Raw genomic sequence first — 23239 nt, 5'->3', positions numbered from 1 at the left:
ATGGGGAGAAGTAGGATTTGGTGTAGTTCTGTTTTCCATTCATGCTACCCACATTCAGCTCACTATACCTTGTTTTGAGGATCCATGGGACTGCAGTGGCTCAGTCAGTGGAGTTTTTGCACAGCGTGGCAGAGCATTTCAACAGCTTTTCAGCAGGCATCAGCAGTCTCCACTTCCACCTCATTTTAACTCCCCTCATTCCATGAGCCAATGAGTAAAGGTTTGCACTCTTAAGGATGAAATAATTGGCATTAAGTGATGTCATGTGCCTTCAAGTCATCCTATTTCTAGGCCAGAAGGAAGACCAACAGCTCACCATCACTGCCACTACCACAGCTAAGCTTAACCATTCATCCTTATTTATTTTACTGATCTTAAAATTTGTGCAGGGCAAAACACAAGAAAACAGAAAATAAAACGCAATGTAAAAATGCAACAGGGGCTCACAAGGACAAGGTTTGAGAAACACTATCCTGTCACGTAAGGCAAACCCCTATGTAACAAGTAAGCTTGATAAGCAGATACCCAAAGCAGGTGGCGGGGCTGGAATAAGCTCTGATCTCAGCCAGCATCCCTTCTTGAAATTTAAAGAAAGGAATAAAGAAGTTGGAGGGTGGAACTGACTGAGAACTAAAACAAACAAAGTCAAGGGAAAAAAACCATTTTCACAACAAAGAAAGGAAAGTGCCTGTAAGAGAAGGGGGGGCTCAGAGGAAGAGCAAAGACAGTGCTTAAGAAAAGTGAAACTGGTATATGAGAAAAAAAATCAGAAAGGGGACTTACTGGAAAGGAATACAATCCAAAGAAATGTGGGGATGGCAACTGTGGGAGCCAAAGAGAAAACTGCAGAAATGGAGCATCAAAAGGGACAGCTGAAGAAATGTTTGCTCATTAAGCATAACACAGACTGCAGTCCTCTGCACCAGGGACTGGCCCCTGTGCTCTGCCTGATGTTGTCTGACTAGAACGTCCATCATCCTTTGCCATTGGCCATGGTGGCTGGGGCTGATGGGAGTTAGAGGAGGGACACAGATTACCTGTTCCTGCTGTACACACTTACCTGTGAGTAAGCTCCATTGCACAGGACTTACCTTTGAGTATCCATGCATAGGATTGTGCTGGCAGTGTGTTAACAGGAGATGGTGATGCCCACATCCTCTTTCCAAAGTGCGTATGTAGGAAAAGACACTTCAGACTACACAGACTTGTAGCCGTCTTTAGCTAAAACAACCCATCACCAGCTCCTACCATTGACTGGTAACAGAGCTCTATGGAGCCATTGTTGGAGGCTGAATACCACTTGCTAGGAATCACAAGTTGGGAGAGTGCTCAAGCTCTCTGGTCCTGCTAGTGGGCTTCCCATAGGCATCCGGCTAGTCACTATGAGAACAGGATGCTGAACTGGATGGGCCATATGGCATATAAGAAAGAAATGTGCTATGGGGGAATGGAAACATTAAAAGCATCATGCTGATGAGCAAGCCCTCAGCTCTGAAGTGACATATTGGTGTTGGCTTATACTAGAGTTTGGCTGGAGAAACAGGTAAGAAATATATGGAAGCTGCTGGAAATGTGTTGGTCCTGCCAAGGCAATAACATCCTTAAAGCCAAATCTGTATCCTAGGAGTTGGGGGCTTAACTGACAAGAAGATCAGCATGGAGAAAGCCAGACGTTTTGGACTTTGAATGAAAGGCTGTCAGAATATAAGGTTCCTAGCTGCTTTGAGAAGGGTGTTTGGTATGTGTGTTTGCTTTGAAAAGTAGGTTATGAGTTCTTAAACAAATAAATAAAAAACCCTCCTTACTCTCCATAGAAAAAGAATGTGATGTTTTTCACAGGTTTCTAGCCTGGGGAAAAAAAATCTGTGTGACTTAGATGTGTGCCATGTTAGGGTGGTGGAGAACCTGCAGCTGTGGACAGATGTGCATTTGTTCTATCACCTTTTTTAAGTCTTTCCAAGTCTCCACTGCAAAGAAGGCAACCATGCATTATGACTGGCTACACAGCCTCCTTACCCCTTTTATGGAGAATCTGTCTGTCCGTCCATCCTCTGGGGATAGCACAAGAAATAATCTTCCCTGGCAAATAACTGCATGTATTTAAAATTTTGGATTTGTGATTTTGTATGTTTTGTAAGTCGCCTCGTACTGTCCTTTAGCACAGGCAACACAGAGATCTAATAAATCATCATCTTCCCAATACAAGCGGTAAAATTGCCCCTAGAAGTCGTGTATGTGGGGGTCGTAACTGTTCTTATGTAGATAGGGCAGCCCCTCCCTCAACTTCATATAGGGAAATGGTCCCCATCAGTTTTCTAAGAGCTGCAGCAGAGAGGGAGGGAGGGAGGGAGAATGAGAAGGTTACTTACAGCCGCCTCTTTCCTTCTTGGAATCTGTTTACGGGCAGCCCATCAGCTAAAACCTTTCCCCCGCCCACAAGATCTTTATCGATTCTCTTGACAGCCTGAACCACCGAGCTTCAGAAAGAGAATGACTGAAGGCACCACATCAGGAAAGCCGCAGTAGCAATATGTTGATTTAAATGCCCATCAGTTTGCGGGCAACCTTCCTTTTACAGAAAGAGGTCTGCTTATCTGTAGGGAAGCCAACGGTGGGAGGTCTGTGCATTCACGGAGGCGAAAGAGAAGGAGAGTGAGACGGCTTGGCGGAGGCTTTTCACCATGGACAGCTCCTGATAGACGCGGAGGAATTTTCCCCTTCCTCCTTTAATGTGTGTGTCTGTGTGGTGTTGCTGTTAATAGTAACAACAACAACAATATGAAGCCTACAGCCCACCGCCTATATCAGCGAACGCCTCTTGCTCCTCCTGTCCCTTGGGAGCAACCATCTCGATCAGAGTCCGGGAGATCTGACGTCAAGGATCGCTTTCGTCGTTTTGACGTGTAAACACTTATTTCCATTCTGGCTGTGGCGGGTTTGAGTCCTGTTCAAGCATGAGCCAGACAGAGTGGGACGACTTGTGATCGCAGCAAGACACTTTCTTGTGAACTGCCTGCTCCTGCTTTTTCCTTTCCTGATCCCTTAGCAACAAGAGGGGAAGGACTCTTCCGCTCCCACCTTGAAAAAAACAACACTCACAACATCCTGATTTCTCTGTTTGATTTAATTAATTAATTGCTAACTTTATTATTATTATTATTATTATTATTATTATTATTATTATTATTATTCTCCTCTTCCAATCTTTCTTGCTACCCTCCGGGTGTCATGGAAAAGAGATGCTGGGCAGGGCAATGCGTTGTCGTGGCTCTGCTTTGCGCCTGGAGCGTGGCCATCCTGGCCAGGGCAGAGAGGCAGTTTGTCAATGAATGGGCAGCGGAGATCCCGGGAGGTCCAGAAGCAGCAAAGGCCATAGCAGATGAACTGGAGTATGAACTTCTGGGGCAGGTAAGGCGCACCCCCACCCCCACCCCTACTCCTACTCCTGTTGAACCCTGACAAGTTTGTTTCTCCCGCTTTCTCGAATCAAAACGGGTTGGGCTGGGAAGCGGCGGCGGCTGATGTTTCCCTATGTAATTGAAAAGATGTAATTGACAAGAAGCTATAGATAGCAGCTGTGCGCTCATGGCTCTGTTGGTGAGACAGAGCTACACACGTCACGTGTTCCTTGCTAGAAACTGACTCCTTTAAGCAAATGTCTTCCCATGCTTTTCTTTATATTTTTGAGGGTGGGGGTTCCTACCTCAGGATGGCGAGTTGTCCAGGCGCACATTATGGCCAACAAAATCCTGGGGAAAGTCCTGAGAATTTCCAAGCTCTCTCTGTCCTGCCACGTCTTTTTTTTCCCCACAGAAATTGTTTGTTTTTCCACGCACGCCCCATATCAGCACCCCCGTTTTAAAAATTATTTTTAACATGGGAGTGCTAGAGCGGAAGACATGACTTTAGGGCTTAGAGGGTTGCACACTCCATTAAGCTCTGCGAGAGGTTGCTTTCTCAGAGAAAACAATACTAAGAGCAGTGGAGTGGAATTAGCAGCAGACGTTGGAAATTACAACTCAGGGAACCGAGGGATCCCTACGAGGAGGAACCCCCAGAAGGAACGAAACTTTGCTGCCCCTTTTTACTCCTGCAGTTTTCCCAGCGCCGTTGCTGAAAGTTGAATAACTCTTCCCAGCTCTCATCTTTAGGATCTATTTTAGTTGCTAGGGATATGTGCAGTAAGAATCGAGGGAATGATTAGCTCTCGGGGACATATGAAGTAATAACCAAAAGAAGAGTGCTCCTGGGCATGTGAAGACTACGTTTTCGTCCCTAGCGAGTAATCACAGACATCTGGGTTGATGCGGGAAAAAGTCGTCAGTGGATCTAGCTTCCGGGCAACAAAGAGCTCCAGAGCATCTCCTTCTCCCCCCCCCTTTTTTTAAAAGAAAGAACAAATTGATAAAGTTCTACCACCCCAGGGCACTGAATCTATTTGCCATCCCCAAGCCCTCTACTCTTAGGGAAATATTTTTGTGATTCTGTGGTTTGGTGAAGGTGCCCTGTGGATTAAGAAAGAGAAATCGCATATCCTAAAACTTAATAGTGCTCCTGTGAGGTGTTTCCCCCATACGATCTCCTGTCCCTTCCCCCGCCCCTGTTTGGCATGGCATGACGTCACTGTTGTCAGGGATGAGTAACTTCCTTTACGTAATCGCAACCTTGGTTCTGTTATCTAATTGTAGTGTCTTCTACCTGTATCCAGCTGTTGACTTCAGCAATGCTGAAATCAAACTCCTCTGATTCGGTTTCTAAAGAAACAGTCTAATAGGTCAGTGTAGTAGTCTTAACAGAAGTGGTGATGCAGAGAATGAAAAGGGTGGAGATCAAAGTCTAACAAGATCCGCTTTCTCATTACCTCCATTTTCTTCCTATGCCTCTTGTTGTCAGTAATGCTGGAAGCAAATTTAACATTCCTCTCCCTGGTCAATAAAAATGGTCACCAATGAACTGCTCTGCTGGCAAACAGAAGTATATAGGATCTGATTTCCTGCTGTGTCCTGTGTCAGCAACATGAGCCAACCTCAGTCTATTACACAGCAGTGGGTGCTGACAAAATTGCATTGGCAACAACTCAGACCACCAGATGAAGCAGAACAGAAGCACCCAGATCCATTATGCAGTGTAGAGATGACTAATGAGGGGCAATACCATCCAGGCCCAGATACCACGCTATGGGCTTTTGTACCACAAGGGACTCAGCCACTTCGACACATTACAGTATAGTGAGCTGTTACAAAGGGATTGCAATTGATAGGCAGCATAGCAGGATTACATTGCTCCTCTTGTCTTGCAGAGGGTACTCCATTTGAGGATAAGCCACTGTGCATCATTGTCGATATGCACATCTTATAGTCAGGTTTCTCATACACCTAACAAACTAATTTGTTGACATTACAATAGCCCCCTTAATATATAGCACTTAACTTGAGCCAGTGATCATCACAGTTCAGCAGGAGGCATTCATTTCAAAGCCCCTGGAGCTTGTCAAACAATCGACAATCAATTCTTTCACCATGAATATTTGGATTGGGAAAGCAGGCTTTTTAGGTCAGAGGGTGTGGCTCCAAGACCAGTGAGAGCCCTTTTGGCACCTCTCATTTTAGAAATCTATATTTATTTCCATCCTGCCTAATTTCCCCAAAAAACTGAGTGTGGATAATACACTGAAGTAGTTTTCCAAATGCATTTGTGATCAGGCAGTGCTGGACATTTGCAAACACCCTAATGAAGAGATATTGTACATAGATTGCAGCATTAAGTGATAAGGCTGCATTGAGATGCAGCTAACTAGGATGAAATTCTATATGATTCCGTTCCTATTGTTATAAATGAAGTGTGGTTGCCATTAGTAAGCCACTTTCACATGGTAGGAGCACCACGATACAGCTACAACATCTCTGATTGGCTCCTGCAAATGTTTGCCAGATCCGTTGGGGCCAGCGGTCCTGGCATGGTTCTTTACTTTATGCTGGAGCTGAATAGTGACATTACAGCTGCTTACATGGACCCTCTCCACAATGCCTTAGTGGGGATTTCAGTGGCAACCACCTTGCATTCATACTGCCTGAATCAGGCAACAGTTGTGGGTCTAGGAGCATACATTTCTTATCCCAGTTAAAATTCCTGTAACATTTGTTGCTGAGCAGAACTGAAACAAGTCTCATTTGCTACTTAACAGAAGGTGGAATCATTCAAGCTATGATCTCTGTTTTAACACTTCCTGTATTATGGCACTAGATGTGTGGAGAATCAGCTGTGTGTAGTTGCTAGCCATGCAATGATTACCTCCTCCCCATCTATATTTCCACAGGATTCCTATTAGTTGCTCATCATTGCGATTCAATGGCTGTAATCTGTGTATAATGACTACAGTTACAGCCAACATGCAGTGAATTTTAAAGCAGCATTATGCAGTAAGTGGTCACGTCACTATATCCCAACAAGAAAGATTCATGTTTCTAGTTCCACCTTAAGCACTCAGTTTAGAATTCTCTCCCCTACATAGTATAGAAAAAGTAAAACAAATCCATGCTGAAATAAAACCCACTACCTGCCATCACTGCTGAAAGACAATGTTTAAATAAACCCAGAGACTTAGGTCAGCTCTGCTGGCCAAGTAAATGGCCACTCGAAATCTCCCCCCGCATACAATATAACATGAGATCCAGGTGCCAAAATGGTACATGGTAAAAATGAGGGTTCTCAGCAAGCAACAGTTTGTATGGCTGCACCGATCACAGTGCAGAGAGCTATTGCAGAAGCAATGTGATCAAAACTATCACAGACACTTTCACCAGTTATCATTTCAGTGATTATTACTTGGTGATGAGAAGTGGAGGGCACTAAGCATATTGCATTCAGGCTGACATTGATTCCATACAGTATTTGCTCTAATATCCCAAGACGATTCACTGGAAAAATCAGTGAAGTGGAGCAAGAATAGGAGATAATGATGAGACATGGGGAATCCAAGAGGCACGGCATCAAGAAATCCATCATAAGGCCTGGAAAGCAATTGGATAAGAGAACAGAAAGGAAGACAGATTGGAAGAAAGAATGGGATAGATTGGTATGGACTTAGGGGAGTATTTGGGAGCCAAACAAAGTAGCACTGATATTGCTACATGGACAGCATCTACCTGTGTTTCAATCCTAGCAGCGTCTCCCTGCAAAGGCTACTAGATCTAAGCTGATACACACTCTTCATTCCAGTTGGATATGCAGAACTGTTGGTATCCAAAAAAGAAATGATAGAAGGTGGTGGTGCTGGTGGAGAAAATTAGGCCATGTTTTCATGGCAAATATGGTGCCATGGTGTGCACTGTCTACACATGTTGCTGTTGTTGCTATTGATTTGGTTACAGATAAAGATACTTTTCTTCAGATTCTTGGAGGCAGTTTGAAAGTGGAATCATTGTTCATTCTCACCCTCTGTTAGCCTCTGGTGTGTAGGTTTGCAGGCTTTGGTAATCCGCCCAGAGAGCTTCGGCTATGGGGTGGTATACAAATACAACAAATAAATAAATAAATCTTTGAAAAACCTATGAAACCTGTTTGGCCAGAGTCAGCTTTGGCATAAAGAAACATATGTGTACACCCTTAAAACGGTTACCTGTCTCTAGCCATTTTTTCTCTTTCCTCCTAAGAGCTGGCTCAACTATCCAGCAGCTATTATTTATTTATGAAAAATGAAATGGACTGCCTTCAAGCCAAAAATGCATAAAATACAGTAATAAATATCTTGGTCTTGTGACTTCTTTTGCTATTGCTATCCATGGAACACTTGACCAGAATATTAAAATGTCCAGGAATCTGAGAATAATAGAAACAGCATCTTGGTATGCTATGGAAACATACACTTCCCAGTGAAATATGTTTTCAAAATTGTATATGAAGTACTGAGAAATGTGGAATTTACTGTGACTGGGGGGCGGGCGGAGGAAGAGCGGTGGTGGTGGTAGCAGCAAAACTGGTATTATTTATAGACCATCATTTATACTATTTAAATATGGAGCAGTGAAGAGGAACAAGTACAAAAGAGAGGTCCCTGCCCTGAGAAGGTTACAGTCTAATTTTGTATGAGTGGCACAAAAAGAAAGGAGGGAGAATGAGACAAGGCAATGGGTCAGTTACCTGTTCTGGACAGGGTTGCATTCTCTCTGAAGAAACAGGTACTTAGTCTGGGAGTGCTGCTGGATCCACCTCTGTTGCTTGAGGCACAGGTGGGCCTCTGTGCCTACGAGCACCTTTTACCAGCTTTTACTTGTAAGATACCTATGGCCGTTACTGGAATGAGATAACTTAGCCACTGTGTTTCTGGCACTGGTAACCTTACCGGTAACATGTGCTCTATGTGGAGCTCCCTTTGGGCTTAGTCCAGAAGCTGTAGCTGGTACAGAATGCACCAGCTAGGTTGTTGACTGAGACATTCTGTAGAAACCATATAATACCACTGTGAAGGGAGCTGCACTACCTGCCAATATGCTACTGGGTACAGTTCAAAACTTCAATTTTAGGATTTAAAGCCCAAACAACTTAGGACTAGGTTACCTAAAGGACTTACCCCATATATCGCTGCTTAGCAATTACACTCCTCAGATGGGCCATTTCAGTACCACATACCCCAAAGGTGTGCTCAGTATGACCTATTGATACTGTGCTTTTATTGTTGCAAGCCTAGCCCTCTGGAATGAGTTACCAACTGAAATTAAACAGGTGCATAGCATTTTGACATTTAGGCAACTATTGAAGACATTTTTGTTTAAGAAACCTTTCCCTGCAGTGCAACCCAGTTGTTTTATGGAATATAACTGCACAGTTGTAGAAACGGTTTCACTGCTTTTTGTTTACTGAGTTTTGTATTTTATTTTTTTTTATTTCACACCACTTTAGTAACTTTTGATTGTGAATCTGTTTCTAAATTTGTAAATAAAATAAAAAGAGTAACAGACATTATTTTATTTTATTTAGAAGCATTATAAACTGATTAATGTTTTAAAAATCTCTAAGCAGTGAAAAACAAGCAATATCATAACAAAAGTGCAACCTAAAACGAACAAAACAACAGTATAAAAACATATAAAAATCAAATAAAACAGGAATTCAGGGGATTTAGATACAAAGAGTCTGATCTTATGGGTCAGGGAAAGCCTGGATGAATGTGAGCAAATGCACTTTCATGCCATCAGGCTTTGTTTTGGTTGAGGATAAAGACTTAGAAGTGCTATGCTCTAAATAATAAACACATAATAGTTAATGATCTGTACACATAACATGGATAGAGTTGGACCCTATTTGATCCTTTTTATTCTGAGAGAAAGTCTGGCCCCTGTTCATATTTTCAACACATTATTCCATTCAATACACATTACTATTAGATAAAAGTAATGTGTATTGGCAATTATCCTCATTTTTAATTGAGAACACAAAAGCTTTGAAAACATTGGTGGAGCATAATTCTGTTCCCAGAGTCCCTGCACACCTACTTTTGAATAAACATTTTGTTCTAGCAAAATTTAATATCCTTAATTTTAAAACCTTTCAGGGAAATTCCAATTATCAGTTGCTATTGACTGTTGTTCACTGTGGGAAAATATCTCAGAAATCATCTTGTGTGTTACAGATTGGATCACTTGAAAACCATTATCTATTTAGACACAAGAGCCATCCTACAAGGTCTCGAAGAAGTGCTACTCACATCACAAAAAGACTCTCGGATGATCATCGTGTAAGTATTGCATTTACAGTTTCCCACAGACTGCGGTCCTAAACACACAAGGGAATAAGCCCCAATGAACACAGAGAGACTTATTTTTGAGTCAACAGACGTAGGATTGCACTGCCTGACAATCTTCCAAAGACCAATCCCAATGTAAGAGACTGATGTGGTACAGTTCTCTGACATAAACATAAACATTTATGTTTCAGGGGAAATTGCCTGGCCATTTATTTATGTATTCATTTATTAGATTCATATTCTACCTTTCCTTAAGGAGCTCAAAGCATTGTATGCCTCTGCCATTTTTATCCCAATAACAATCCTGCAAGATAGTTTAGTCTGAGAAATACTAATTGGCACAAAGTTACCCAGAGAGCTTCATGGCTGAGTAGGAAGGAGGTGTGAAAATTGGAGGGAGATATATCAATAATTTAAGATATGCAGACGATACCATACTACTAGCAGAAACCAGTAATGATTTGAAACAAATGCTTATGAAATTTAAAGAGGAAAGCACAAAAGCAAGACTACAGCTGAACGTCAAGAAGACTACAGTAGTGACAACTGAGGATGTAACTTTAAAGTTGACAATGAGGACATTGAACTTGTCAAGGATTATCAATACCTTGGCACAGTCATTAACCAAAATGGAGACAATAGTCAAGAAATCAGAAGGCTAGGCCTGGGGAGGGCAGCTATGAGAGAACTAGAAAAGGTCCTCAAATGCAAAGATGTATCACTGAACACTAAAGTCAGGATTATTTAGACCATGGTATTCCCGATCTCTATGTATGGATGTGAAAGCTGGACAGTGAAAAAAGCTAATAACAGAAAAAACAACTCATTTGAAATGTGATGTTGGAGGAGAGCTTTGCGCACACCATGGACTGTGAAAAAGACAAATAAATTGGGTGTTAGAACAAATTAAACCAGAACTATTCACTAATAGGCAAAAAACCTTGCAGTTGGGGGTTGGACTTGATGGCCTTATAGGCCCCTTCCAACTCTACTATTCTATAATTCTATGGTTTAAGAACGTACCTATAGCCCACAGATATTTCTATCCAACTTTTTAAAAGCAGGGAAATTGGGCAGCTATAGTGAATGCACCAGGGGAGCAGGAGACCTGACCTCCTGAGATATTGTACTGCCCTACAAATTGGTCAAAATGCAAACACATTTGGGTTGGTCTTTCACAGTCCAATCCACATCCTGTGTAGCTTGGAATAATGCTTGGAAGAATAGTATGGCTGGACAGGAGTGTTTGTCTATGCATCTTAGGCCCAGACTAGATAATATGTTAAATGTGTGTATGTATTTAATGTGTCTTTTTTAAAAATGGGGGGGGGAAAGCTGATGGAAATTTACATCATGACACATATCATGGCTTTACCATGGTCCCAGTGAAAATCAATGCCCCACCTCCCAGCATGCTGCTATTTATCCTGGGTGGGAAGCTGACCCCTGCTTTTTGCAATCCCAGTCTGGGTCTCCTCCCATCCAGCTGCATTTGTTATTTTTAAAGTGAAAACAAGACAAATTAAATGCACACAAGCATTTCATTTACAAGCATGACAGAAGCATCATCTAGTTTGGTCCTTGGTTATCTCTACTGAGGCAGAGGATTTCTTTTCCTGGCAGGCCTGAATGGCAGAATTACTTTTAAAAATAAAATATGGTATAAGGACTTGATTTAATTTCCTAACACAAGGGAGTAGAAAAAGAGGAAGGCCAAACAAGAGATGGATCGATTCCATAAAGGAAGCCACAGACCTTAACTTACAAGATCTGAACAGGGTGGTTTTTAACAGATACTATTGGAGGTTGCTGATTCATAGGGTCGCCATAAGTCATAATTGACTTGAAGGAACATAACAATTTAATTTCCTACAGTAATAAATCACCCCTCACCTCACCAAAACACCCCCCATAACCTAGAAAAACAAACATATCTGCCAGTAAATAGGATGCTTCCGATGCACCCATAGACAAACATGTTAAATTAATTAGGGAGTAATCCCTCTGTCATTAATGCACTTATTCTATTATTAGCTATGACCTAATAGTAACAGTTTTCTTCATGTGAAGATTTGCAATGAGATGCAGTTATGGTGCCATATGGAGGAGCATATGGACTGTGAATAAACAACTTTGGTACTGGTATAACAAGAGAATTCACTGCTATAATTGTTTTCTAGTTCTCACAGCTAAATGTTAGCTCATGGAATGAAGGAAATAAAGTTTTTACATATATGAGTAAGTCCTGTTGCTTTGAAAAGAGAATATTTTTGCGCCTCCCCAATCTTCGAGCGGTGAGATTCCAGGGGTCCCTGCGCTCGCCCTGGGCTTGGTTTCCTTGGAAAGAAGGTCAGCGGAGACTGCGGTGTCTTTATGAAATATGGTTTATTTATTTACACACACCCCAACCTGAGCTTAGGATGGAGGGGTTCAAGGCATCAGCAGTCCAATATCCAGCTTCCCATCAGTGTTACAGGAGGCATCCTAAAGCCATAGTGCAGAGAGCCAGCCTCTCTGCCTGCCTCCAGTTTCCAGCCATTCTTTGACACAACTCTAAAGACACTCAAAGCACAAACCTCTGTTAGCTGCCAGGAGGGGTGGGGGAAAGGCTCTCCTGAAGAGTTTCAATGACAAAAGGATCTTCCTGGCTCATTCACCAGTTGCTGGGCACCTGAAAGACCCATTAGCAAACTGGCCACTCTGTTAGCTTAACCAAAGAAACTCATCTGGCCAGCACAGCGAGCCCCTCACCCCAAGGCACAGGATTCCAAATCAGAGGCTGGAAGGGGACCCACAGGGATCATCCATTCCAACCCCCAAACTCACAACACTATCCCCTTCCCTGAAAAGGTCTGTCCCAGACCTGCAAACAAACAACAGAATAACAGCTTCTCCTACAAAGAAATAACAGGTACAGGTTAGTAAGACATTGAAATATATATCATTAAAATCGTAGTCATAAAAATACAGTTGCATTCCCACACAAGTACAAAAACAATCCATTCCTTTACAGCAAGTTTTCTAATAACTGCTCTCTCTTTAGGCTTCCTCTTCTTTCTTGGAGGCCCCAGTCACAGTTCTGCATCCAAACCGCTACCCAGTCCTCATAACTTGGCAGTGGCCAAGATACTGAGTTCCTGACATGTTTAAGCAATATCACAGCCTCAGTACTGGAGCTCCTTTGTTCTGCCTTGTGCCACTGCAGCACAGCAGCCCTCAACCACATGCACATTTTCCCTGGCTCCCCCAAACAGTTGTACATACACCCCCACAATCCAACAGTCACAGAATAGTAAATCTTAACATTAAAGTCTTATTGCAAAAACCTATCAGCATAATTTCTAAAAAAAAACCATTAAACAGCTCATATCCCCACAAGCATGCAAAAAGCACAAATCAACAGCATTTCAAAAGGCAATACTAAAACTATCAGAAGAATTCCTACAGCAAATCAGTACACAGTCCCACATGCATAACCCCCACCCCCAAACCATGCAGTTGCTCTCATGGCCCTTTGTCTTGGGGCTTCGTGGAGTTCCCAGTCCAAGCTGATCCCTGCTGCTGCCTGCAGGGTCTTGGGACTTGTCTCCAGGAACAAATTTGTTTCCTCATCAGCACATGGCAGACTGTAGCCATTTTCCTCCCACTCTCTGCTGTGGGAAAAGTCTTTAAGCCAGTCCACTTCATCTCCTGCCCCAAACTCCAAATTAAAGTCCTGCCACAAGTCTTTATCTGGGGGCATCTTCTTCAGGACTAGCTGGCCTAGCCCACCCAGGCTGGCAGAAAGAAATCTTCTCTGTTCTCCCTCACCATCTCCAGTGTGAATCATGGGCCCAAACAGAGGCAGGTGACCCTCCCAGTGTCTCTTGCCCTCCAAACTCACGGGTGCTGGGTGCCTCTCACTGCTGGAATTTGCCCAGGGATTGCACCCATCATAGGAGCTGCATCCCACCCTATAAGACCATTATGGGGCACCCAAGGGACAAAGTCATTTGGGGATTTTTTCTCACCTATCTCTCCAGGCGCTGGGAGTTCCTCTTGGTCTTGAACTCCCACCTCAGGCTTCTCCTCCTGCACTTTTTCTTTCACAGCCATTTCTCCAGGTGCTGGCAGCTCCTCTCGCACACACGCTTCCAACTTTTCCTCCTGCACTTTCTCTTCCACAGCTGGCACACATGGGGCGAAGAAATCCATTAACAGCTGTTCTTCTCCAGCCTCTAGTTCACCTTTCTCAAAGGCCTTCTTTTCCTCCTGCATTACTTCCTTAACAGCAGGCTGACATGGAGCAGAGAAATCTATCAGTGGCATCTCTTCTCCAGCCTCTACCCCACTTTTTTCCAAGGCATCATCCTCTTCATTTTCCAGCCTGCCCTCCTTCAACTCTTGAGGCTTCACTTCCAGCTTTCTTCTGTCTTCTCCTCTGGCAGGCTCCTGGACAATCAAAACTTCTTCCTCTGCTACTGACTGCAACTCCTCACAGTCCAAGCCCTCCAGCTGCCCATCCACTTTCTGGTTCTCTTTAGCCAACCCAGTCTGGGTGCTCTGCAGCTGGACTCCCTGGTCACTCTTGACCCCTTGTAGCGGCTGATCAGGCAGAGCTCTCACCTCCTCACATGAGATCTCCCTTTCCTCTCCCAAGAAGCTTCCAATGATCTCCCCCATTCGTTGCCAGTGCTCCCATTCCTCTTGGTGCTCTCTTTGCCTTTGCTGCTGGTCCTCCTGGCACTCTTGTTGCCTTCGCTGCCGGTCTGCCTGGTGATTTTTCTCTATTTGTTCTGCTTGCTGCTGGAACATCAATTTCATTTGTTCCAGGAGGGTTGCTGTTATCCCCTCCATCTTGACTCAGGCACACCTTGCTCCCAATGTTTCTCCCAGGAAACTCAATCCCGCTTCTAACACCAGTGTTGCGTGCCTCCCCAGTCTCCAAGCGGTGAGATTCCAGGGGTCCCTGCGCTCGCCCTAGGCTTGGTTTCCTTGGGAAGAAGGTCAGTGGAGACTGGTGTCTTTATGAAATATGGTTTATTTATTTGCACACATCCCAACCTGAGCTTAGGATGGAGGGGTTCAAGGCATCAGCAGTCCAATATCCAGCTTCCCATCAGTGTTACAGGAGGCATCCTAAAGCCATGGTGCAGAGAGCCAGCCTCTCTGCCTGTCTCCAGTTTTCAGACATTCTCCGACACAACTCTAAAGACACTCAAAGCACAAACCTCTGCTAGCTGCCAAGAGGGAGGGGAAGGCTCTCCTGAAGAGTTTCAATGACAAAAGGATCTTCCTGGTCCATTCACCAGTTGCTGGGCACCTGAAAGACCCATTAGCAAACTGGCCACTCTGTTAGCTTAACCAAAGAAACTCATCTGGCCAGCACAGCGAGCCCCTCACCCCAAGGCACAGGATTCCAAATCAGAGGCTGGAAGGGGACTCACAGGGATCATCCATTCCAACCCCCAAACTCACAACACTATTCTATGTTACTGCTGTGCCACAACTTGTAATCCAATTTCTCAAAAAGTTTTCTTCTTCGGTGAAAGAGGATTCTTTCTGAGTTGTCTAGAACAAGTCACATTGTCACTCCTACGCATGGAGAAGAAGGCAGGGGGACTACAGTGCTGCTGGCTTCAGCCAGAAGTGGCTCACTGGCAGAACTGCTACCTTAGCTTCCCAGGAAGGAGAGGGGGAGGGTCAAGGCAGCAGGGAGGCCAGCATACTGCAAATGAACCAGGCATGCCAGCGAGCTGTTTCTGGTCCCAACCCTGATGCTTTTGGCATGGATGTCCAGGGGGCAAGCCCAGAGCCACACATGGCATCAGGAGCAGGGCCAGCAGCACAGTCCAGTGTTCCATTCTCCCAACATAGAAGCTATCTGTCTGTCTGGGGCTCTCAGCCTATCTTACTTTACAGATATGTTGTAAGGCTAAAATGCTACTCTGAGCTTCTTAGAGAAGAGGTGGGATACAAATGCAATAAATAAGACTTGGGTGCATAATAATACAGATACAAACAATAAATATCGGGGTCTTTATATGTTGTTGCTATTGACGAATATATTCCAGGTGTCTTGGGCAGAGCAACAGTATGAAAAGAAACGAAGTAAGCGTTCGGTGTTGCGAGACTCAGCAGAAAATCTTTTCAACGACCCCATGTGGAATCAACAATGGTATCTGGTAAGACTTGGCATTTATATGTGGAATGTACATCTCCTAAGAAATTGTGCTATTTCAATGTTTCAAAAGTCACATATGAATTACATTGCAACCACTGATGCTGCAATCCAAACACGCTTACTAGGGAGTAAGTGCCATTGAACCAGTGGTACTTACTTTTGAGTAAACATGCGTAGCATTGCAATGTAGGGGTCATGAGCCACACAAGGTATACAACTCTCAACAAATAATTTCCTTCTCCTTAGACCTCAGCTTCAATTTTTTTTAAATTAAAATCATAGTACACAAAAACTTTTGTAATATGTTTTCAGCTTTTTAGATGGATTCCCCCCCTTGTCTTTTATAGGTTTCTTACCCTCTATAGCACTGACTACTAAATATTGCTTTCCCATCTTCAGGTTCAGAAACCTAAAAATTCACTGGTTGTCATAGAACAAATTTGTGGCTTAGACCAACTCTCTTAACTGCAATTGTCAGAATAAAATACATTGAAGTTGCAATCAGATGCACAGAAAGTGATCAGAAAGGCACTTCCACACACACAAGGGGGGCACCATTTCTGCCAACTCTTTCCTGCATCAACAGCCCATTGTGCCATATCCCACTCTGTGTCCAAGGGTTTGCAGCTACAATCCCATTCTGGAAATGGAACATGGTTCTCTAGATCTGACCCAATAGCATTTACTTATGAGGAAAGAAGGATCACACCACCAGACTACAATTCTCAGCACGCTTACTGGGAACTAAACACCATTAAGTATAATGGGACTTGTGTTTAGAATTGGGCAGCACATTGCAAGAATCGTTGGGCATAATCCAACCCAAGTTAAGTCTGGTTGGTTCAATTGGAGAGCAGTAGAGCACACACTTTGCCTGTAGAAGGTCCCCGGTTCAAGCCCCAGCTCTCCAGGACTGGGAGAGACCCTTGTCTGAAACCCTGAAGAGTCATTGCCAGACAATATTAAGCCAGATGGACCAAGGATTTAGCTCTGTATTTTCCTATGCTCCTAAAATTGGCAGCTTGGGACTGTGTTTACTTGGAAGTAAGTCCCACTGAAATCACTGGGTAGACAGGTTTAGGATCACGATGTTAAACACACGCATAACACTTCCATTAAAATCAAGGGATCTTAAACTGTGCCCATTGTTTTCACAATCCATTTTAGCATCTGGCTCCTTCAACTGCTAAGCATTTTCTAGGAATGTATATAAATAGCAATTACATAATTATAGCATGATAGCTCAGACTGAAACAGCATCTTGTGCAAGCAAAAGATGAGGCACTTGTCGTGCAGGAGGTGGGGGACTGTCCAATATCTGCTTTCCTCACCAGCTGCAGTTCCTCCCCAGTACTGTATCACACTCCATTCTATAGGGCTTGCCCATCCTCAGAAGTTATTGAGGGGATGCAGTCAACGGAGGAGGGAACTCTGTTGCTTTGGTGGAACTTCACCTGCCATTCTTCGGCTCCAAACTGATCTAAAAGCATTGATCCAAAAGAAAGCATGAAAGTTATGCCTCATTCTATGGAAGCATTAAGCAAAAGAGTGAGTAGCTTACATAATATTTAGAAAAGACTCTATTCAAAATATACCTCCAAAGTCCTTGGGACTCTAAGAAAACTTGTGAGGGCACCAGGTTGGGGAAGGCTGGTCTTAGACAAAGAGTCATGAAAGGCAATAACTAAGACACAACAAACAGTGGTTCAGTGTTCGTCCTTCATAGCCGTCTCATTAATTTATTTCTGTAGCTATTCATTGTCTCCCACTAGATACTCCATGCATCACAGAAAGAGTCACAATTTGCAGAAAATACTCCATTGTTGCTGCTTTCATCTCCAGGGAGAAGCCAGAAGAAGACCAACTAAATCTTCAAGATTCATGCATCTTAACTTGTTCATCTCCTCAACTCCTTAGCTGTCCTTATTATCAATATGTTCCATGTTGTGCTCTTTCTAACACATTCAGGGATTAAATATTATAGGAAGACAGATACCCATACCCTCCAAAGCAACAACTCATAATGAACCAGTGCATCTGCCTGCTATGTAGCATCATGGTTTGCAGTGCTGTGGTGAAGCAGCAGCCGGTATATCCCACCCCTATTGCTACATGGAAGCACCTTAACAAAGGGCCAACTGACATCCCCATATTATTGAGTAGAGAAGATCCATGCAAAGTTTTTCACAGGGTGATGTGGTAGGATTGCTTTTGCAACAACCCATCTTGAGTAGGGTAAAACTAATCTGTCATTGTTTCACCTGGCACTCAACTTGCAACTCAGTTCCTATTTATTACATCACAAGGAAACAGAGCCAGCCTATCATGAGGTCAAGTGGGGTGGCTGCCTCAGGTAGCAGATATTAGGGGAATGTGGAACAGTGGCAGGATTTTGGCATACAGAGATGTTTGCACCACATGACCTGCCCTGCTCTGCATCCCCTAAGGTGCATGTAGGAGGCTATCCTGTCACCAGTGTTAAAATAAGATTCAACTGCAAATCTGGTCTTCTTCTGTGAATAGAATTGGAGGGGACACCATCTTGTCCTTTGACTCAGGTAACAAAATGTCTTGGTCCAGCCCTATAAGGCAGTTCTAGCAGGCTAAATTGACAACACAGTAAAATGTGTGTGTTTTAGCTAGGAAAATGGTGAAGCAAATACATAGGCTTTTATCCTAAACTCTGTAAAAAACAAAACACATAGCCCACATTTCAGAATGTACCATTTTAGTCACATGAAATGACCTGAAATCTTAGCAGAATAGAGATAGCTGGTCAGGGTCCCAGTTAAACAAGTGTGATCCATCGTTGCTGGGCGTTTTCAAGACTTTACCAACAATATTTATAAAGTAGCAAGCATTTGCAAGTAACAAAATGATCTGCTCATTGTGTATAAGACAAATTCTCCACTCAGATTGGTATTTGAAGAGTCCAAAGTGTGCAAACTGACATGGATATATAAATTTATTATCCTTTCTTTTTCCTAGCAAGACACAAGAATGACTCCATCTCTGCCAAAATTGGATCTTCACGTTCTTCCTGTGTGGCAAAAAGGGATTACTGGAAAAGGCGTTGTCATAACAGTGCTTGATGATGGCTTGGAGTGGAATCACACAGACATTTATATGAACTATGTGAGTTTAATACTTCAGCAGTAATAAATCAGTTGTCATTTTACCAATGCAGTGGCTAGACTCTTGGTGCTTGGATGTGGAAACTCATTTTCCCATCTCTGCTCAGCAATGAAGCTCACTGGATGACCTTCAAGTCACTGTCTGTCAGCCTGATCTGCCTCACTTGGGTATTTTGAGTATAAAAATGAGACAACCCCATGGGGTTTTTGGAGGAAGGTCAGGGGGATAAAAATGTGACAAATAAAGTTAAATCAATTAAATATGAATGTGTGTGTCTTTTTGAAAGAAAAGAAAACTATTTTAAAAAATGACTGGGGAAAAAACTATCAAAAGTTGTCACTAAATATATGTTGTATTTGTTTTTAATTTTTTATGATGATTATTTTATTTTTCTGTTACAACTACAAATAAAAAATGGGGGGATAAAAATATATATGTTAGAAATAATTTATCTCTATTACCTCAGCAATTTGATTATAGATTTCAGAAAGAGTTCTTTATCCACTTCTTTTCTTTCATTTTAAATTTAGGATCCTGAGGCAAGTTATGATTTCAATGACAATGATCATGATCCATTTCCTAGATATGATCCAACAAATGAAAATAAGTGAGTAACCACCTCCTATTTCTCTCTTTAACGTATGCTGCCAACTATCTCTGGAAACCAATCTTATTAGTCATCCTTTGTTTAGCTACTTCCACGATATCTACTAAGTTATCTAAATGAGCTTCAGCACGGGTGCACAACCTTTTTTCTATTGAGGACTGCATTCCCTCAGGATAATCTGTCGGGCAGGGACTGGGGAGAAATGTAATGTAATGTTTTATTTCTAGGCCGCCTTTCGGCCAAATAGGCCCCCAAGGCGGCTTACACACACAAAAAAATACAAATACAAAATACAAATAAAAACAATACAATTTACAAAAAAAAAATCAAACTAACGAAGTCCTAACATCTCTAAAAAAACAGGAACAGCAAATCAAAAGCATTCATCTTCCTGGTAAAGGGCAGTCCCCAGAAAAATGTCACTAAGAGCAGGGGTGGGGGGCAAGGCAGGTGGAAATACTTGCCCCTTGATGGTCCCAGCACAGTCTCATCCCTGCAGTAGCAGGGCTCAGCCTGCAGCTCCTCCTGATAAGGCCCAGGCAGAGGGGTGGGGCAAGGTAGGTGGAAATGCTTGCCCCTTGATGGTCCCAGCACAGTCTCATCCCTGCAGCAGCACGTCTCAGCCTGCAGCTTCTCCTGATAAGGCCCAGGCAGAGGAGTGGGGCAAGACAGATAGAAATGCTTGCCCCTTGATGGTCCCAGCACAGTCTCATCCCTGCAGTAGCAGGGCTCAGCCTGCAGCTCCTCCTGATAAGGCCCAGGCAGAGGGGTGAGGCAAGGCAGGTGGAAATGCTTGCCCCTTGATGGTCCCAGCACAGTCTCATCCCTGCAGCAGCACGACTCAGCCTGCAGCTCCTCCTGATAAGGCCCAGGCAGAGGGGTGGGGCAAGGCAGGTGGAAATGCTTGCCCCTTGATGGTCCCAGCACAGTCTCATCCCTGCAGCAACATGACTCAGCCTGCAGCTCCTCCTGATAAAGCCCAGGCAGAGGGGTGGGGCAAGGCAGGTGGAAATGCTTGCCCCTTGATGGTCCCAGCACAGTCTCATCCCTGCATGAATTTGTTTCAGTTCACATTTAAAGGCAAATCTACCTAATTCGCACTTTCTGAAACAATATGAAACGTAGACATCCCTCAAAATGATCATTTCTCCAGATTCTGTAGTGGAGTTCTCCAGTCAAGTAATGTATTAGAATATATATAAGGTGTGCACAGATATGCATATAATAGTGAAAATAATGTATAAAAATGCATCATATTTGGGAACATATAAATATTAGAGAAAATAATCTTTGTCAAAATTGTTATTATTTATTAAATGTGTTAATTGCTTTTCTTCGCAAGGTGGACCCAAAGTAACTTAAAGTCAATAAAAGATTAAAACCAGTATAAAAGATTAAAACAAAATAAAAAGTTAAACAAAAAACCCACCCCCTGAAAGAGGCAACAACCTCAGAGTCTAAAATGTGTATATTAGGCAAAATTGCTTACAAAAATACATGTGTATTAGGAGACAATAACAGTAAAATGCTAGTGATTTTTCATGAAGACTTTGGGGGGAAAATGCACCTTGAATTGAAACTATGGACAACCAAACTTAAGGTTGGAAAAATGAGATATTAAGAGCCCTCAGCATTGACAGTTGCCCATCCCTAGTCAGCACATCACCCTGGCTGTCAGCAGGGGTGGAGCCAACAGTGGGTGGGTTCACCTCTTGTTCTCCCTCTTTTTCTTTGTCACCCCTTTCCCATCTTTTTCCGCCACCCCCTTTTATTTCTCTTGCTTTCTGCTACTCGTTTCCCCCCATTTCCCTCACCCACATGAAATTTGACCAAGGGCCACCCCTGGGCTAGAGCAACAGTAGTAGATGCATTCACCTAGTGCATGGAGTTTTCCACCACAAAATGGGCTTCTTGTGAACCTTACCATCCTTTGCTCCACAAGTTATCAGGGGGCTACTTCACATTACAATCTGAATGCAAAACACCAAGTTCTATGCAGATCATTATCAGATCTCTTGGCTATTCTTAAAACACTTAAACACCTGCAGGGCCCCCAAATTGTAGCACTCTAGGACAGGGTTTAACCCATTTCCTCTTTTGATATTTACTTGCTCATAATTTCTTCTCGCCCAAGTGTTTTTAGTATAAGAATGGCATGGGAAGGTTAACATCATTTCCCCAGTGCCATGCCTCCACTGCTGTGGCTGCTGTAAACCTTCAAAAGAGATGTTGGGACAACAAATCACACACTTCCCATGTCTCATCTAGTTTGACCCTGACGTGCCAAAATAATTGCTTGAGAGAATCTCCATTGCAGCTGGTTGTGTGTTAAGATAGCCTCATATGACAGCTTCAGTACACCGCAGCTTGAATTCCAAATGGCATTTGCAGAGTCAGCACATCATCTGCAGTTCTTGCAAGTGCACAACAACTTTATCATGTAGCCAGTTTTTATTTGTACCAATCATATTCTTGGAATGTTGGCTTAGGCATGTGATTTAGCTCCTACATACAACCGATTTCATGAAAGAACAAATGCTTATCTGTCTAGCAGCCCCTCAAGCCTCTACTACTCCTTTCCACTCCTTTCTATGTCATATAGTTCCTTCTTTGATTTTTTTCCTCATTTCCTTCTGATGACTCAATCCCAGTGGCAATAACTTTCACGATTAGCTTTGCTCATGTTAAGATTTTGGAAGGAGTATTTGTCTATGGTACATTCTATAGTGATAGGGCAAGTGGGTTGATGCTCTTGCTTGAGTCATATGGAAGTATCACTCTGTGAACAGGCCATGCTGTACACCTGCTCTCACCACATAGAGGCAAGATCATGGCTTGATCTGTATATTTCTAAGTTTGCCTAATCATCAGTATCACTCCACATCTACACAACCAACATATATCCGTGTTATTCCATTGTAACAGTCATCTGTTTATTTATTTGGACAATTTATATACTGCTGATATTTAAACAAAACTCTAAGTGGTTTACAACATAGGCTAAAATATCTTAAACAGAGAATACCAAAAATATCAGGGACTTCCTGCATTCTATAAAATACAATTAACTAAATAGAACATCATCTTTAGTATCAAAACAGACATTTTTGTATCAAAATTGGCTACAAATATACAAGGAAAATTCATACTGAACATAATAAACTACTAACAAAATATCACCTAGATATGAGGAAATAAAATATTAAAAAAAAGAAATTTTTAACTTTTTAAATAGCATGATAGTCATTGGTTTGATCAGTATGTTTCTAAGTTTGCAAGAGAAAATCAACTCGCTTTCCAACCACCATACATCAATTAATCATACCATTAAACAAACCAATCCAATTAAATTCCCAGTCCCTTATATGGCAGTAAACAAAACTTAACCTAACTACAGCTTGAAATACATATAATTTAAGCACACCCTTACATGATCAACACACTCACTTAAAAAACATTAATACTCTAAACCAAAACACTAAAACTTACTATTCTAGCACACCCTCAAATCACACTCTTCATGCTCTGCAAGTACTCACATAATTCAATTTTGTATCCTCAACCAACAACCTACTCATATGTCTATATCCCC

At 42.7% G+C, this 23239-nt stretch overlaps 1 protein-coding gene across 1 annotated transcript in view; it reads left to right on the top strand.

Moving 5' to 3' along the window:
* Positions 1–3228: 3228 nt before the first annotated feature.
* Positions 3229–23239, top strand: part of PCSK1 (proprotein convertase subtilisin/kexin type 1) — a 52230-nt gene continuing 32219 nt past the window's right edge. Inside the window, exons 1-5 of the mRNA XM_061608850.1 lie at positions 3229–3408; positions 9629–9733; positions 15796–15906; positions 18894–19040; positions 19571–19647. Coding sequence (XP_061464834.1) covers positions 3229–3408; positions 9629–9733; positions 15796–15906; positions 18894–19040; positions 19571–19647 — 620 coding nt within the window. The remainder of the gene's footprint in view (positions 3409–9628; positions 9734–15795; positions 15907–18893; positions 19041–19570; positions 19648–23239) is intronic.

Source organism: Rhineura floridana, chromosome 1, assembly GCF_030035675.1.
Source record: "Rhineura floridana isolate rRhiFlo1 chromosome 1, rRhiFlo1.hap2, whole genome shotgun sequence".
In the NCBI taxonomy this organism is placed as follows: Eukaryota; Metazoa; Chordata; class Lepidosauria; order Squamata; family Rhineuridae; genus Rhineura; species Rhineura floridana.
This window is presented reverse-complemented; position numbering and strand designations above follow the sequence as displayed.